The 18,010-nt window shown below is 38.8% G+C and overlaps 1 protein-coding gene across 13 annotated transcripts in view; it reads right to left on the bottom strand.

Annotated features, from left to right (window-relative positions):
• The window catches only part of WDPCP (WD repeat containing planar cell polarity effector), a 195,272-nt gene that overhangs the window by 45,946 nt on the left and 131,316 nt on the right, over positions 1 to 18,010 (bottom strand). The window contains exon 15 of one of the 13 annotated variants that reach the window (XM_083606494.1): positions 15,091 to 16,103. The exons of the other annotated variants lie outside the window; for them this stretch is intronic. Coding sequence (XP_083462620.1) covers positions 16,009 to 16,103 — 95 coding nt within the window. The 3' untranslated portion in view covers positions 15,091 to 16,008. Of the gene's footprint in view, positions 1 to 15,090; positions 16,104 to 18,010 lie in introns of those variants that run through there. 13 annotated transcript variants of the gene reach the window in all.

Genomic DNA, 18,010 nt, shown 5'->3' with positions numbered 1-18,010 from the left:
GCTCCTGCTCCTGATTCCCTGACAGGTACGACAAGGTTAAAGCACATAAAGCATTTAAAAACAATATTGTCAGGAAAGCATTGTTCAATGTCTGGATAAGATACAAAGATCTACTGGAAAATAAAACCCCAAGGTGGTTGTCACCAATGGAAGCGAAGGCTCAGAAAAAGCTCAATATGGAGGTCAAATGGCCGAAATATTGGGAAATATTGGAACAAGAAGGAGACAAACTGAAATTACAGAGTTTTGAGAAATTAAAAGATAAAGTGCGAGACTGGCTTCATTATTATCAAATAAGAGAGGCCTATAATTTGGATAAAAAAATTGGCTTCCAGGTGGAAAAATCAAAATTGGAAACAGAACTGTTAGATCCCAAAACTAAGATACTTTCAAGAATGTATAGCTTGCTGTTAAAATGGAATACGCAGGATGAAACGGTTAAATCTGCTATGATCAAATGGGCACAAGATATTGGTCATAACATTATGTTTGCTGACTGGGAACAGTTGTGGTCCACAGGTATGAAATTTACAGCATGTAATGCCTTAAGAGAGAATATTATGAAAATGATGTACAGGTGGTACATGGCACCAGTCAAGCTTGCAAAAATTCATCATTTGCCCGATAATAAATGTTGGAAATGCAAAGAAAATGAAGGTACATTCTTTCACCTTTGGTGGACGTGCCCAAAGATTAAGGCTTTCTGGGAGATGATCTATAATGAAATGAAAAAGGTATTTAAAAATACCTTTCTGAAGAAACCAGAGGCCTTTCTCTTGGGCATAGTCGGCCAATTGGTGCCAAAGAAGGATAGAACTTTCTTTATGTATGCAACAACAGCAGCAAAAATACTTATTGCAAAGTATTGGAAGACACAAGAGTTACCCACCCTGGAAGAGTGGCAGATGAAGGTGACGGATTATATGGAATTGGCGGAAATGACTGGCAGAATCCGAGACCTGGGAGAAGAGTTGGTGGAAGAAGACTGGAAGAAATTTAAAGACTATCTTCAGAAATACTGTAAAATTAATGAATGTTAAAATGATGTTGGATTGAAAATAAGTGGCATTAGCAACAAAGTTAATAAGAATATGCAAAAATGAATTGATAATGGATGAAAATATAGAGTTATAATATGTTAAGATACAGAGTTAAGATAAACGAAAGAGGGTAAGGATTTGTTGATTTGATTATTTAAATGGGAATACAAAAAGGGGAGGTGTGAGGAGGCCAAGGAAATAAGCTAATGAGTTCAAAGTTACAAAAAACGGATTTGTTTTTAATTCTTTTTTAGCTATTTGTCTTTTGTATTTTGTATTTTTATTCTTCTTTTTTCTTTTTCATGTATTTTTCTATGTTCTCTTTTTTGTATCTTTTTCTTTTTATATGACCTTTTTTATTTTGTAAACTTATGTTTTTGTAAAACTTCAATAAATATCTCAAAAAAAAAAGTAAATGGAATGTCTATGTCCCTTACCTCTTTCAAGGGCAAAGGTAAGAAAGGGTGGCCTTTTGAGGGACTGTCTTGAGTTGGACCCAAGAATCCTCTGTTCTTCCCCTGAGCAATGGGATCAAATATTTGATTTGAAAAGCATAGTATAACATTAAGTTAGGCATTCCCATCCCTCCTTTTGTTCTATTTCCATAGAGAGTTTTGTTGCATATCCTAGATTTTTTTGCTCCCTGACACAAATACACACTGATTTTGTTCTGCCATCTCTTTATCTGAAGAGGAGGGATGGGAATAGGCAACACCTGAAAAAACAGAAGAACCATGGTTATTCGCCCGAGCCAGCTAAAACTGATATGTTTCCATTTCCTAAGTTCTTTTTGAATGTCTTTATTTAGTCCTCTATAGCTTCTACGTCCCAGTTGCAGTGATGTTAATACCTAAGTACAGTGGTACCTCGGATTAAGTACTTAATTCGTTCCGGAGGTCTGTTCTTAACCTGAAACTGTTCTTAACCTGAAGCACCACTTTAGCTAATGGAGCCTCCTGCTGCTGCCGCGCCACCGGAGCATGATTTCTGTTCTCATCCTGAAGCAAAGTTCTTAACCCGAGGTAATATTTCTGGGTTAGCGGAGTCCATGCACTATAGCAAATGGAGAGTTAACTAGTAACCAGTCCCTTGTAGTGTCGTCTAAATAATGAGCATGGATTTAGAAGAGTTGATTTGCACTCCTGCTACCCTGTGGTACCTTTCTAACTGCTGCTTAAGTGGCTCGAGGGCTGTTACTGAATTTCCCCAAAATAAGAGGGTGTCATCTGCAAACATATTCACTTTGTGTATCTCATCCCGCATGTTAACCCCTCTATAGAAGTGTCGTTGCGCAGTTGGATGGCTAATAGCTCTATGACCAATGCAAACAAGAAGGGCAACAGAGGGCAGCCCTGTCGGGTGCCCCTTGACACACCCATAGCCTGAGCATCAAAGCTATTGACTGAAACAATTGCCTTTGATTTGGAGTATAGTTGCTTAATGAGGTGCAAGAACTTAGATCCAAATTTCAATTTGTTTAGCAGGCGTGTCATAAACAAGGAATCAATTCTATCAAAAGAATTTTGGCATCAAGAGAGAGTAATGTGCTATTTCCGCCATTTGATTTTCTGTATATACTCTCACGTAGCTCTGGAGGCAAGAGACCAAAGAGTTGGGTGATTTTATCCATTATAAAGTCACTCTTTCCACTTTACCTTCTGCCATCTACCTCGCTAAGTAAATCCCATTTCCACTGATCTATTCCAAGAATGTCTATCGCATCATTCCTGCCTTTGATGCCCTCCAAGGTCTGCCCCACTACTTCTGTTCTCACTGTACACTCATGACTTTCCCTTTTGCTTCAGTGATAAAACAGAATCCATACTTTCTGATTTCTTGAAATCCCTCCCCTACTTCTCCCTCCAGCTTCTCCAGCCTCCTCTGCCAATGCTTTCCTCTTTCCCTCATTTCACTTGATAGTGAGTTATCCCAAACCCTATGCCTCTTGATCCTGTCCCCTCCCAGCTCCTGGTTGCCATTTCCTGCATTCTTCCTTTTAGTCACACAATCACTCTGCTCTGGCTCCTTTCCCCCATTCTAAAAACATAAAAATAAAAAAAATTTTGACTGATCCTCTGTCCCCAATTATTGCTCAATTTCCCATCTACTTGTTTCTTCCAAATTCCTATAACATGTCAATTTTTCCACTCTCAACAGTCTCTCCTACAACTTCTTTCTTAATCCCTGTACTCTGGTCCTCTGCACACCACTGAACCTCACTAACGTAATTGAGAATCTCATTGCTGAATCCAAGACCTCTGCTTCCTCATCCTTGATGTCTCCGCCATCTGTGATATTTAGCCTTCTAAAGTAATTTTAGCATGCAAACAAAGATGGCAATTGTACATTTCCCAATTCCTCTGTCACCCTATTAAAACACTGGTATGTGCCTGACCATGGGACACGGGTGGCACTGTGGTCTAAACCACAGAGCCTACAGTTTGCTGATCAGAAGGCTGGCAGTTCGAATCCCCGTGACGGGGTGAGCTCCCATTGCTTGTTCCCAGCTCCTGCCAACCTAGCAGTTCAAAAGCACATCAAGTGCAAGTAGATAAATAGTTACTGCTCCAGCGGGAAAGTAAACGGCGTTTCCATGTGCTGCTCTGGTTCGCCAGAAGCGGCTTAGTCATGCTGGCCACATGACTCGGAAGTTGTCTACGGATAAACGCCGGCTCCCTCGGCCTATAGAGCGAGATGAGCGCGCAATCCCAAAGTTGTTCGCAACTGGACTTAACGGTCCAGTTTGCAACTGGACCTAACGGTCCTATGTGCCTGACCATGTCAACTATGGATGGTGGGCCAGTTTTTAGTAAGTACAGAGAAAAAGGTGTTGAAAGGAGAGGACACAGGTGTAATAACATGATTCCTGAAAATCTTGGTTTTCAAATCAGGAGACAATCTCAGAGATGCAGGCTCCTTCCCTAGAAAATGTTTGCCTTGCCTGTCCACATTGGCATTAACTGTGATTCAGAGTTGCATATTTATTGATGCTGGTTATGGTTAATGATTCCATGATTCCTTTGGAAAGCAGACAACATGGTCTGAAGTGATAACAAGGGAAGATGATTAGCATCAGTACCTAGATTACTCTTAAGGCACGAATACCTACCAACAAGGGAGGCGCTATGTTTTCTGATCCTGGCTCCTGACTTACAATCCATGGTTTTAAGGAAGCCAGCTTTATGCGTGCACCCAATGTATAAAATGGTAAATTTTAAGAAGTGGATAATGTGATTTTAAATAAGTATTCATACACATTTTGCCCACCCCCATGGTGTCTACTGTTTTTACTGGATAATGTACACATTAAACAAGACAGGACTTGCACTTCAGTGTTACCCAGAAAAATGCTACATTAGGGAAGACAAGACAGATGCCCTTTCAAAATATACCTTTAAGGCATTGGACATAAAAGAGTTTGGAGTATGAGAACGTGACTTGCTTTAAACACCTCTCAATAACCGTGACTGACAGTTTATAATTTACAAGGAGGGTGTGGCTATTAAACACACTGAAACAGGTTTTCTGATATGCACTTACGGCCCATCTCTTGTCTAAATGCTTTGTTGCACTGACAAGTCAATACCTAACATCACTTTCTATAGGCCTAGTGCCAAAGGCCTTTAAAATGAATATGGAAATGTTTACACTTTTACTGAGCTTTACTGCTTCCTGATGACAATTTTTTTAAAAAAATACAAATTTAATCAGAGAATGAATTTTTAATAAAGCAATCAGGTTTCATTATCAAAAAGGAGGATCAGTTAGACATAAAACATAAAATTAAATCCTAATTTCTTGTTGTTATCATCATATAATGTGAAAATAGTTTCAGATGCACAAGCAGAATAATTTCCAAAGCATATTTTCAGTGCAATCCTATGCATCTCTAAAGATTGTCCCAGTGAATTAAATAGCAACTTACTCCCAGAAAATTTAAGATTAGAAATTTAGGCATTAAGGGAGGTAACAAATCAGTATCACTCAACTCAGTGCTTAAATCTACAATTTAAGTTTCTAAATATATCCATATAAGAAAAATATTTGAGGAACTTAAGACAACAGCTATAAATATAAAAACAGTATAGCAGAGAAAATATATGGAGAAAAATTGAAATAAAACATTAAACCAAAGCAAACGCTGAAGTGGGAAATAGGTACAAGTATTTGAAGAAATGACAAAAAAGGGAGATTATTTTCTTCCTATGTAGTGAAATAACAAAAAGAAGAAGAAGAATACAGAAAAATGGGAAAAAATGAGGTGAGCAACAAGAGCTAAGATGAACAGGCTTTCTCATAAGTATGTTGCAATGTATTCTTTGGGGCTTATCCACAGGCAAGTGTTCACAGAATACAGGCCTTATAGCCCAGCCCTCTACTCAGGAGTAAGTCCCTTTGAGTTCAGTGGTGCTTGGTCCATGTAAGGGGGCATAGAACAGTGGCCTTAGAGTATCTTTCACTACATAGGAAAAGTGAACAAATCTTTGCTACTACATGAAGAGTGTGTGACTGAACACATTTCTGCTAACTTGATATTCACTGGCAGTTCCTCAAATACACTCGTTGTATCTCCTCTAGTCAGAGAATTTCACTGAATGTATTTCCCCAAATTAAGCAGACTAGTGCATTTCCTACAATCTACAGCAGTGCTTGAATTATGAGGGGAAAGGTAGGGGGAGCCTTAATGAAACATACTAGCTTCTCTTCTGAATTGTCTTCCCCCATTTTTGCCTACAGCAGCTAAGCCAAGGCATGGCACAAAGTATAAGGAGATCATGCTTCCTCCAGACTGCTTGTAATTTGAGCACTTTGCTCCACAAGAGCCAGAAACAGGCATTTAAGAGACAACATGTATGCACTGGCAATTTTCAGTGCAGCGTTTTCAAATGAATATTATAAAAAACCAAAACACTCCAAGTACAGGCAGCTGCCCATTTATGTGTGTTCAATATGTACGTGACCATGTATACATGCATCACACTGAACCCAGAAGGGACATGGAAACGTTATAAAGATGTCACTGAAACGTCACTAAAACGGCAGAACGGGATGTTTGCAAGCTTTTTCAATGTGTTTCTAATATATGTGGTGTCTCGGAATGTAACCCCGATGTGAATGTGGTGTGTGTGCCTGTATTTAAAAAATGGTCTGATGGTCCAGGACTGGAAGATATTACAGGTATAAAGGAGACATATCTAAAAAGGTGGTATGCACACATGATTCTGATGCACATGCAATTAGGATGGACAAAAGATCCATCAGTATATATTGAAAGATTGGAAAATGCTTCCATACAGTGACTGCAGTCCTATCCCATGTATGGTATTTTTAAAACTAGTGCATTGTTTTTATTTGTACTGCAAACTTAATTAATATTTGGTCACAGAAATCATTACTGAAATGAAAAATATACAAGCCATGAAGAGGTTGAATTATGGAGAAATACATATCACAATTGGTGCATTTGTTTGCACTGGAAAAAAGATACATTTATAAAGCATTGAAGTGTTGCATTTTAATGGCTGGGTTGCTTCAGTTGCTTCTAGAATGCTTTTTCTGCAAACTGTCATATCTCTTTGTGAGCGAAATTTACACTATGTATTGCTTGACTCTACTATCAGTATGAAGAAATGTGACCTTGGGTAATGTGAGCACGGACAGAGGAGACAGAGAACTGTGATAAATCAACTAATCAGGGAAAGAACTTTGATTTGAACATGTGAGAAGTTTCAAGTAGGGAAAACAACCCCAAAATCTGGAAATAAGAACTTATTGAAAGATCACACATGCTGTAATTAAATATATACACTGAGGTTTATTTCATCTATTTGCTGTTTGCAGGGTTGTAAAGGGGCAGTTTATGGAAAATATTATTGGAATGATGGAGTGATGTCAACTAGAGATTCATTGAGATCTATTTGGTAACAATTTGTAATAATTAGAAAAATCAATAAAAATAATTGACAAAAGAAGAAAAATATACAAACTTCAAGCTGATAACAATCATATTGAAAGTTTAGGCAAACAATAAGACACTAACTTCAAAAGTGTAAAGGGTCTGTTTTCATACTTTTAAATGCTGTGTCTCTCTTGTTGAACATTTATTTAGACAGTGGTGAAAGATACGCTAGAATTGTGTTGAGTGACATTTGTACCATGCAGTTACAATGTCCACAGAACAATTGATAGAACCAATGTCGAAGACATTTAACCTTTATTATGACTGGAGAACTAGACAGATACCCATGCATCACAGAACAACTTAAATTTATCTTCCTGACACTCTGGTGTATCCATTCTTTTAAGTTCTTCATATAAGAGAGAATGTGAGAGCCCAAACCTTCCTTTGTTTCCTGATGTGTACTTTCTCAGTGATGAGGGAAATAAAACCCTTTATTTGCTCAGAAGCATGCTCCTCTTACTACTACAGTGGTGCCTCGAAAGACGAAATTAATCCATTCCGCGAGTCTCTTCGTCTTGCGGTTTTTTCGTCTTGCGAAGCACGGCTATTAGCGGCTTAGCGGCTATTAGCGGCTATTAATGGCTTAGCGGCTTTAAGAAAAAGGAAACAAACTCGCAAGAACTCGCAAGACGTTTCGTCTTGCGAAGCAAGTCCATAGGGAAAATCGTCTTGCGAAGCGACGCAAAAACCGAAAAACCCTTTCGTCTTGCGCGTTTTTCGTTTTGCGAGGCATTCGTCTTGCGGGGCACCACTGTATGGCTATCACAGTAAATTGATTAATCAGTTAATTTATTGAAAGCATTTTGATCAATTAAAATTGTTACCTATTAATGGGACTGAAGACACACACACACACACACACATTACATGACAAGTGCTTTGAAAACCGTGGGTGACACACAACCTTCTTAAAAAAGGCATGTCCCCTTCTCTGTCACACAGCACAGAATGACTTCATAAAATGTATGCTGCTGAGGCTGCAATCCTGTTATACCAGATGTGGGAAACATGTGGCCCTTCTGATGTTGCTGAACTATAACTCCCATCACATCTGTCCACTGGCCATGCTGGCTGGGGCTGATGGGAGTTGTAGTTCAACATCAGAAGAGTGAGAGGTTCCCTACATCTGCTAAAAACATTTACCTGGAGTAGGTCCCATTAAGCTTAATATGACTTACGGTACTTCTGAGTAGCTATTTATAGGAGTTTGCTGTGAGAACCATTTAATTAAACAGAGAGCAATAGATAAGTCAGGATACAATTATTTTCATAAAATTGAAGACTAAGGAAAATTAGGCAGCATACAAATAAAAATGTTGTAATCACATTTTCTTTTCTAAATTGAATGGTCCATTAGCTTGTTTCATGAGCATAGCCAATCACAGCTCATGACAGCATGGCTGTAAAGATAATCTGCTGGATACAGGAATGAGGTTGCCAAGGTTGCAAAAGGCAGCCATCAGTAGCTTTTGTCTTATGGTTAGAAATGGACACAGAACCTTAACAGCATTGATCTAGAAGATAACAGCCCAATTCAACCCGAGAAAATGTATACAGCTTGTTTTCAGCTTAGTTAATCAAGGAAGAGAACTTGGCCACCACCTGCTGTCAGTACCACTTTCTTCAAGGCCAAGATAAGGGGAAGCACCTTAACCTTTTTGGGTCCCACCCTTGCCAAAAATGCCATGAGATTCTTTAGGTTCTGAAACTTTTCCATGATAGAGTGTGTTCAAAGTTGGGCCAATACTTTGCCAAGGAAAAGGCCTGACTTTGCTTTCTTATTTTTCCAAAATTACTTATGGATCTTGGAAGCTCTTGTTTGTGAAGGGATGAAGCAAAAAAGCAAGGGAGATAGTCCACCAAGTGGTGGAAGCAAGACATGCAGAGTCTCCAAACCCAGCATGCCACAGTCATTTGCATGTTGGAGAGAGTGGCACTCTACGTTTTATTATATAACTATTGGAATAAATTAACAAGCATAAGGGTGCCTGGGACACTTGTGCTTCGTTGTCAGCTAAGCTCCTTGTCATTCAGCAAGAGTGCTGGTTTGCCCTGACCATTAGTGGTCTCTGGAGAGCAGCAGTCACAGAACAGTTAAGGAAATGGGTGGCTCTTTGTGGAGGAAAGAAGATGGAAGAGCTGAACTGATTCCTGTAGAATGTTTCAATTAGGAGATTGCTAAACTTCATGGGCAGAGACACTAGTGGCTGAAATCCACCTAGGAGAGGAAGCTAAGAGCTACTGACTTGTTTTAGTAATTCCTATTGGCTTGAAGCTTTAGAGCCGCAGATACCATCCTCTACTGCCATCTCTTGCAACATGCTCCCATTGCTGGTTGGAGTTCCTTATTGTGCCATTCTCAATTTCTGGATCTAGAAGAACCATTGCATTCTCAAACTGACTGTGTGGCCTAAGGGCACAGACTTCATTTGGCATAGCTGGACCTTGGGAGAAGGTGGAACATCTTAGACTAAAGTTTATTCGCATACTGCTCCTTATATTGTTATTCTCTTCTTGATCCACTGTTGTTAGTTGAATAAATATAATTGCTTGCACATACCTTAGGAGTGCATGCGTATTATAAGAAGGCTGCTACTTAAACATCTAAATTGGAGTCCCAAGTTCCCTGGGTGTGGGGCTTGAGCTTCAATTTAATATAAGAATCTCCCCTAGAGTGCTTACCCAAGAGTTACATTTTGAGTCCTTGCACTTCTCTAGCATCTGTGTACAGAATATTAAGAGAATTTTCTCTTTCCTCTTCTTTCTTTTCTGTCTGTGTTCATACAAAGGGTCTGAAACACTCTTGTTTCTGCCTAGTTCCTACAAGTCTAACATTCTTCAAATTCACCTGTCCTCTGGGGTTAGTTCTTGATCTGCTGCTGGAATCTGAAAGGTGATCCCCCCCCCATGAGTTCAGTAGAATCAGAGAAGTAGTGCCAACTACTGGAGGTGCTCTGGGTGCACTTCTTCCATCTGACCTCCCTGGGAGAAGTTGAACTCCAGGTTACTACCCTCATCAAAGTATAGGGACAAGAACTTAGGCCTGCGAACCCCTGTGCACAAGTAGATTGACAGCCCAGCATCTTCACTAGAGGCCATTTCTACAAATGCTTAACCCCCCCCCCCATTTTCTTAGGCTGCAATCCTGTACACACTTACCTGGAAGTAAATCCTATTGAACTCAACAGAACTTAATAGAAGTTCATATTTTTATTGATATTGCAAGAGGTTAGGGGTTCCCAAGCTTGGTTGGTTGTGTTCAATTGATTGTGGCGTGGCTTATTTGTGTGAGGGACGTGGGCTAGTTTGTTGGGTCAGGTTAGCCATAGGCATACAACAAAAGAACAATACCCCCATCTCTCTTCTACCCTCCCCTTTCCCCCAACTGTAAGATGTCAATGGCAAAAGTGTCTCTCACCAAACGTAAATGAACTGTGAAGAAGACTATGAATTGAAAGTGGAGACAATAGGTGTACTGTTCCCTATTTATCTGTTTGCTTTGTAACACAAAAATACCCAATAAAAACTAATTAAAAAACAGATGTCCATAGAAGTCTATGGACAGTTAACCTGTTTGCTATGGAAAGTTAACCTGTTTGCACAGTTAACCTGTTTGCTAAGCTGTTGTTGTTAAGTCTAGATATCAACCTCAGGACATTTATAATGTTTATAAGCAGTTGATGAATATTATGCCTGAAACATTTGGTGGGGATATAACAATTAATATTCTGGAAGAGCATTCTGTTTAAGACTTCACCTATTCTCAAACCTAGAAAAACAGCTCCTTTTGAAATTCCTCAGCTGACACACCACGTCTCTGATGTGTTACACCCTGTCACATCGCATTACATCTCACAGAGTAAACAGAAGAAAGGTTATAAACTTAATGTGCATACCAGCTGCTAACAAGTACATGTTTTTGCCAAATTCTATCTAAATGAATGCACTCAAGAGTGACAATACAGAGGATCAGATAACCTATGGCTGAAATTTTCCACACGCTTGTGAGCAAGCCCCATTTCTCTCACAAGTGAAACATAATAGTAATAAATATTTACATACTATCCTTAATGTAAGAGACTTTAAAAATCATGTTGTTCTTGCTGTAAAATGTACACTAAGGAAACATTATGTTGCCAATAATGACAAAACATTTTTTGTTTTTGTCCTGACTCTGGCTTTATCACAAATAGCCAAAAAATCACTCTGTGGGCAACGCTTTAAAAGGATACAGCAGAAGGCGAAGGACTGTTTGAGGAAGCATTTTGTTATTGGCTTGAGCCAGCACTGGTAATGACACATCTACCTGCGGAGATGATTCATGTTCCTAGTGGGATTATGCTGTTGCAGGTGTCTGTTGCTAATCAGAACATTGTTTTACAGGTTTTTTTCTATTGGTAGTATTTATGCCTTATTGGGGTCTGCACTGATCAGTACCTGGATGTTTATTTTGGCAGATATATAGCCAAGAGAATACAAATTAAGACACAGTGGTTGTGGACACCCAAACATTAAAATATGGATGTGTGTGGCTGCCACCACAATGTCTCCTGTTATATGACCCATCTCTTGCTCCCTGAATATTGCAAGTGTAGTCAGCCTGATGGGTGTGTGCCTGCTTCCAGACCGAGGATTCTTAGGACTGGACATTTGTCATTCTCCTGCTGTAAGCTACATAACTTTAATACCGCCCTTCATCCGAAGATATCAGGGTAGTTCACAAGATAAAAATACAAGATAAAAGCACAAAATAAACAGTGAAAACACATTTAAAAGGTCATAGAATATTAATCAGCCAAAGGCCTTGTGGAAGAGTCACATTTTTGCCTGTCACCTGAAGATGTATAATGAAGGCACCAGTCGAGTGTTCGACAAATGGGGTGCCACTGCAGAAAGGCCCTTTCTTGTGTTGCCCCTCTCTGGGCCTCTTGTGGAAAAGGCACACAAAGAAGGGCCTCAGATGATGATTGCAGTCTAGATTGGTTTATATGGGAGAGGCGGTCCTTGAGGTATTGCTGTCTTGCGCCATTTAAGGTTTCATAGGTCAAAACTGGGACTTTGAATTGGGCCTGGAAGCTGATTGGTAGACAGTGCAGTCAGGCCAGGATTGGTGTAATGTGCCAAATATTCTATTCACAGAAGCTAGAGAAGCGCAAGGACTCAAATGTAACCCTTGGAGAAAAAGTAAAAGGGTGACACACACATATACAAAATAACTTTACAAGAAAGAATGTCTGGAAGTCATACGTATGGTTTAAACAAGCTCTATAAAGGACCTACAATCTCAGAAACATCAAATAACAGAAAAATAAAAACCATTCTGATTAGTTAAAACTGCCTCTGCATCTTTTGTGAGACTGAAGTGAAATTTTTACCATAAGACTGTGCTGTGACATGACAAATATTTTTATTGTTGCAATATTTTTTCTAATACCTCTGAAAAATTAGTCAAAGCGCACTGAGATATTTAACCACAAACAAAATTTCTATCTCCTAGAACATGTGGCGAATGTCCATGTGTTTATTTGCCATGCAGGGTACTTATGAATGAGTGAAGGAAGCATATGTAATTTGCCTTACTTTAAACCCAAACCAGATGACTTAGTACTAACTTTACAAGAGCCAGACACTAGTACAAAAAGAGTTTTAGAGCTAATACAAGTATTTGGTCAAGTAGCAGGTTTTAAGCTGAATAAACAGAAAATGAAAGTATTGGAGAAAAATCTAACAGTTGCTGAAAGAGAGAGGTTTCACAGTGAAACCGGATTAATGGTAGCAAAGAAAGTGAAATACCTGGGGATTAATTTAACATCTAAGAACGTGAACTTATTTAAAGACAATTATGAGAAATGTTGGACAGAAGTTAAGAAAGATCTAGAAATATGGTCAAATTTGAGACTTTCCTTGTTAGGCCGAATTGCTGTTATTAAGATGAATGTTTTGCCGAGAATGTTGTTTTTGTTTCAAACACTGCAGATTGTGGACAAGATGGACTGTTTCAAGAGGTGGCAGAAAGACATATCTAGATTTGGCTGGCAGGGCAAAAAGCCCAGAATAAAATTTAAGATATTAACTGATGCAAAAGAAAGAGGGGGGTTTGCCCTGCCAGACTTAAAACTGTATTATGAATCAGCGGCTTTTTGCTGGCTGAAAAACTGGCTACTTCTTGAGAACACAGACATTTTGGATCTGGAAGGGTTTAACAATAGGTTTGGTTGGCATGCATATATATGGTATGACAAGGTAAAAATTCACAAAGGTTGCAAAAACCATATTGTTAGGAAAGCACTATATAATGTTTGGATTCGGTATAAAGATCTGTTGGAAAACAAAACCCCTAGGTGGCTGTCACCAATGGAAGCTAAGGAAGTGAAAAAACTTAATATGGAATCTAAATGGCCAAAATACTGGGAAATTATAGAACAAGAGGAGGGAAAAGTGAAATTACAGAGTTATGAGAAATTGAAGTCTAAAGTAAGAGACTGGCTTCATTATTACCAGATAAATGAAGTATTCAAACAGGACAGGAAAATTGGCTTTCAGGTGGAGAGATCAAAATTAGAAACAGAATTGTTGGAACCCAATACTAAGAATTTGTCAAGAATGTACAACTTGCTGTTGAAATGGAATACACAGGATGAGACGGTTAAATCAGCTATGATTAAATGGGCACAAGACATTGGTCATGACATTATGTTTGCTGACTGGGAACAGTTATGGACCACCGGTATAAAGTTTACGGCATGTAATGCCTTAAGAGAGAATATTATGAAAATGATTTATAGGTGGTACATGACCCCAGTCAAGCTTGCAAAAATCTATCATTTGCCCAATAATAAATGCTGGAAATGTAATGAAACTGAAGGTACTTTCTACCACCTTTGGTGGACGTGCCCAAGGATCAAGGTCTTCTGGGAAATGATCTATAATGAAATTAAGAAGGTACTTAAGTGTACCTTTCATAAGAAACCAGAGGCCTTTCTCCTGGGCATGGTAGGCCAATTGGTGTCAAGGAAAGACAGGACGTTCTTTATGTATGCTACAACAGCAGCAAGAGTTCTTTTAGCAAAGTATTGGAAGACACAAGAACTACCCACGCTGGAAGAGTGGCAGACGAAGGTGATAGACTATATGGGACTGGCCGAGATGACTGGCAGAATCCGTGACCAAGGAAAAGAGACGGTGGAAGAAGATTGGAAGAAATTTAAAGTTTATCTTAAGAACTGTTGTAAAATTAATGAGTGCTAAAATGTCATGGGTAATGTAAAACAGAATTGCAGTGACAAATAATTGGGTAAGAGAAAAAGGATTAAAGAAAGTGAACTATAAGTAATTGAAATTAGGGGTTGCTGGAAAAGTTTAAAACAGGGATGCAGAAAAGGGAGGTATGGGGAAGTCGTTGAAATAAGGTTTAAGAAAAAGAGGTTATGAAATTATACGTGTTTATATGTTTGTTTGTTTATGTATTGTCAGTTGTATTGTGTTTTAATATATGTTGGAAAATTAATAAAAAAATTATTTAAAAAATAATAATACTTTAAACCCAAACCACTTTAGGGACCAGCCCAGAAAGAAATTATACCCATGTGTCATTATTTATCCTGGCCCTAGTACATTTGAGGCTTGAATGAAGGTGGTAATCGGTACCGGTACAAGTCACAGAGAAAATGGATGAAATCACACCCATAATGAACCATAAATTATGGAGGGAAGTTCAGACTTTATCTCAAGTCTGAACTTCCCTCCATAACTAAGTCAGTGGAGTTAGTTGAGAACAATTTAATAAGCTGTCTTCATGTATGTAAGAAGACACTACTGGCAAACTTATGTGGTAGTCTCACAGAAGTCTAGAGACTATTTTCTCAATATTCTGGAATTTTGTGCCCTGTTCATCAAGTTTCTGTGAGAAACCAACTCATAGTTTTGTTTTAAAAGCCTTTATGCTTGGACAGTCAAAAATAGATTTAATGAACTTTGGCTATATGTCAATAAGTGACACATGAAATAGTTTTAAGATTTCAAGCTTTACTCATATACTTGGTGGTTCCATATGCTTAACTATAATTTACAACGCACGCCCCCCCACTAGGAAAATTAGCTTAAATATTGTTCATGTTAACTAATGGGCCATTGAGCAAACCAGCCATGTAGGGTTTTTCTGAACTATAAAATTGCCGTGTCACTTAAAAAAAAGCTCAAAACCACCAAAATTTATACGTAAATTTCTTTTTAAAGGGATGGGGCTTCATAGTTTCCCTTTGAACCATATAGCATTTATCGGGCTGTCTTGTCACAACATGAATCCCTTGGGGGTGAAAGCAATTGTTTTGAAGGTTAAAATAAATTCATCTTGCTGTGACCTAATGCAATTTGTTGAAAGCTGGCCCTGGGAAACTTTCTGACATTTATTAGATAGGTTTTTCACTGGGTCTTCATAATGCAGTAATGTCTTAATGGGTGAGTTGCTCACTGCCACAAACCTTTATTAATTAAGGCAATTCTTATGGCTAGTTTCCATTTGCAGCAGTTCCTTTGGTAGCTTGATTTATTATCTTGAAGTGGAAATAGCTACATGTTCTACTATTTGTGCTGCAGTGTGGTTGTGTGATAGGAATAGGACATGTAGCATCCTAGTTCAGGATGTTTCCTGAATAAGTCCCAGTCATGGGAAAAAGATTTGCTGGAGCAGACAACGTTTCCTCTTTGCTGCCATTTGAGATTTGGTCTGCGTAGCACAGCTCTAGTAATCTGCTTTTATTTTTTGCTTTGAATTTCTATAAATAACAATTCTGTTGTTAAGTTTTTCTTTTAAATAGTACCCCTCCTTTGATATATAGAGGAGGAAGAGAAGCCACAATTGAATAATTTGTGAAGCAGCAGCAGCACCTGCTCATGTCAGTGCAACCTTTATCTTTCCAAGAGCATCTGCTGCCAGACTGAGGAACAGACTGCTGCTTCTATACAGCTGCTCCAAGGATGACTTGATGTGTGATATCCTCTCTGGAATTAGGAGAAAGCAGAGAATAAACTGGTGCCTCTCCATTCTCCTTCAATCTCCATGATCTGGCGGATGGTGGGAGGGAATCTGCTCCTTTGGGAATCTAATCATGTATGTAAAAGGAGGATTTAAATAGATGCATTTCTTCACCAGCAGAGTGAAGAACTTACTCAGACTACAGTGCATACCTAACTGACAGTAAGTTCCTTGAAAGTCAGTGGGAAATCCTTCTGAATCAACATGCATAGAATTGGGTTGTAAGAGGTGATGTGGAAGACTGCCTTTGGCAATCAGCTTTTCCTTTGATTGTGGGAAAGTGATGTTCCAGTGCATTTGGTAAAAACAGAGATTTGCAGTTTTACACACCATCAAGACTGAGATGATTTTGGGTAGTACACGAAACTGAAGCCTCTGCTCATGTCCTTGTTAATTCTCCTCAACTTCTTAACAGTTTTTGATACCATCAACCATGGTATCTTTCTGGAGCACCTGTGAGTTAGGGTTGGGTGGCACCACTTTGCAGTGGTTCCAGTCCTAATTGGATGGTCATTTTCCATTGTTTTGCCTCAGTAATGGACTGGATGAGAGCCAACAAACTGTAGCTCAATCCATAGAAGATGGAGGCACTGTTAGTGGGTGGTTCCCTAGACCAAATGGATGGGAGACTGCCTGCTCTTGATGGGGTTACACTCCCTCTGAAGGAGGAGGTACACACTTTGTGGGTACCTCTGGATCCACTGCTGTTGCTTGAGGCTCAAATGACCCCATGGCACTGAGTGCCTTCTATCACCTTTGACTGGTGGCCCAGCTGCGCCCCTATCTGGACAGGGATAGCTTAACTTCTGTTGTCTAAGCTCTGCTAACCTCTAGGTGAGATTACTGCAATGTATTCATTTGGGAGATATGGTACTGAATTCTTTCACAACCAAATAATAAAAACAGAGCATTAATTCTCCATATATGAAACTGAAGTAACATTTTGTGGCACAGGATTGTTGTGAGGATGGAGGGTTATCAGCTGCAATGCACACAAAATGCCATGAAAAACTTTTTACTTATGGTAATACTCAATGACCATCTGTCTTCAATTTGTTCAGGAACTGGCATGGATGAGGAACAGGACATTATACTTTCCCAGCATTAAAAGTGTTATTTTGATTTCATAATGCCACAAGATGCACTCGCATGGGATTTCAAATATAGAAAGCCCTTAGAGACCATAGCCTCTTAAAAAGCTTTTATCGAATTAATCTCAACAATATTGGTTTGTATTGAGACACTAGCAGGAAAATCAGATGAACCTTTCTCTCTCTTTCTAAGCTCACAGGTAAAAGTAACATTGCACTCATTTCCTGAAATTAAGAGAAACTACAGGACTCCCAAATAATTTCACTTCTATTTTTTACTGGGAATAAAATAATTAATTTATTTATTCAGATACATGGGAAATTATATTTTTATAAGTAGCTTAAACTAGAAATCTTGAGTTAATAAATATTTTTAACTGCAACCTTATCACTGAAATTTGTTCATCCTCTGCTAACTATTAATAGGTTGCAGTAATAACAGAATAACAGGGAGCTTTCTGTGTAGGCGCTGGGAGAGAGGTGAGTCAGTTGGACTCTGGTTGCCAGCGAACCAGGTACAAGAGAAATGTTTTGAGTGAGGTAGCATTTATCAGTTCACTTTATGAGGCAGATGATGAAAGAGACAAATTAAGGTTATCATGTAATTTTCAGTATATTGAGCATTAGCATGCACACAAAGAGCTAAACAATGACACATTGCCTTGACAACACATATATGCTAAATTAGCATTAAATAAATATGGCAATATAGCCATAATGTGCCATCGAGTTTAATGTGCCATCCAATCTAATGCGCACCTCAATTTTCAGAACCTTGAAACCAAAAAAAGGATTTGCTGGCAAATGTGAATGTGCAATCGAATCTAATGCACACCTTAATTTTTGCAATGTAATTTGGCCAAAAACGGTGAGCATTAGATTC

The sequence above is a fragment of the Podarcis filfolensis genome (assembly GCF_964270895.1).
Source record: "Podarcis filfolensis genome assembly, chromosome: 3".
Taxonomy (NCBI): Eukaryota; Metazoa; Chordata; class Lepidosauria; order Squamata; family Lacertidae; genus Podarcis; species Podarcis filfolensis.
The sequence above is the reverse complement of the archived record's forward strand: the minus strand, read 5'-3'. Positions and strand labels throughout refer to the sequence as shown.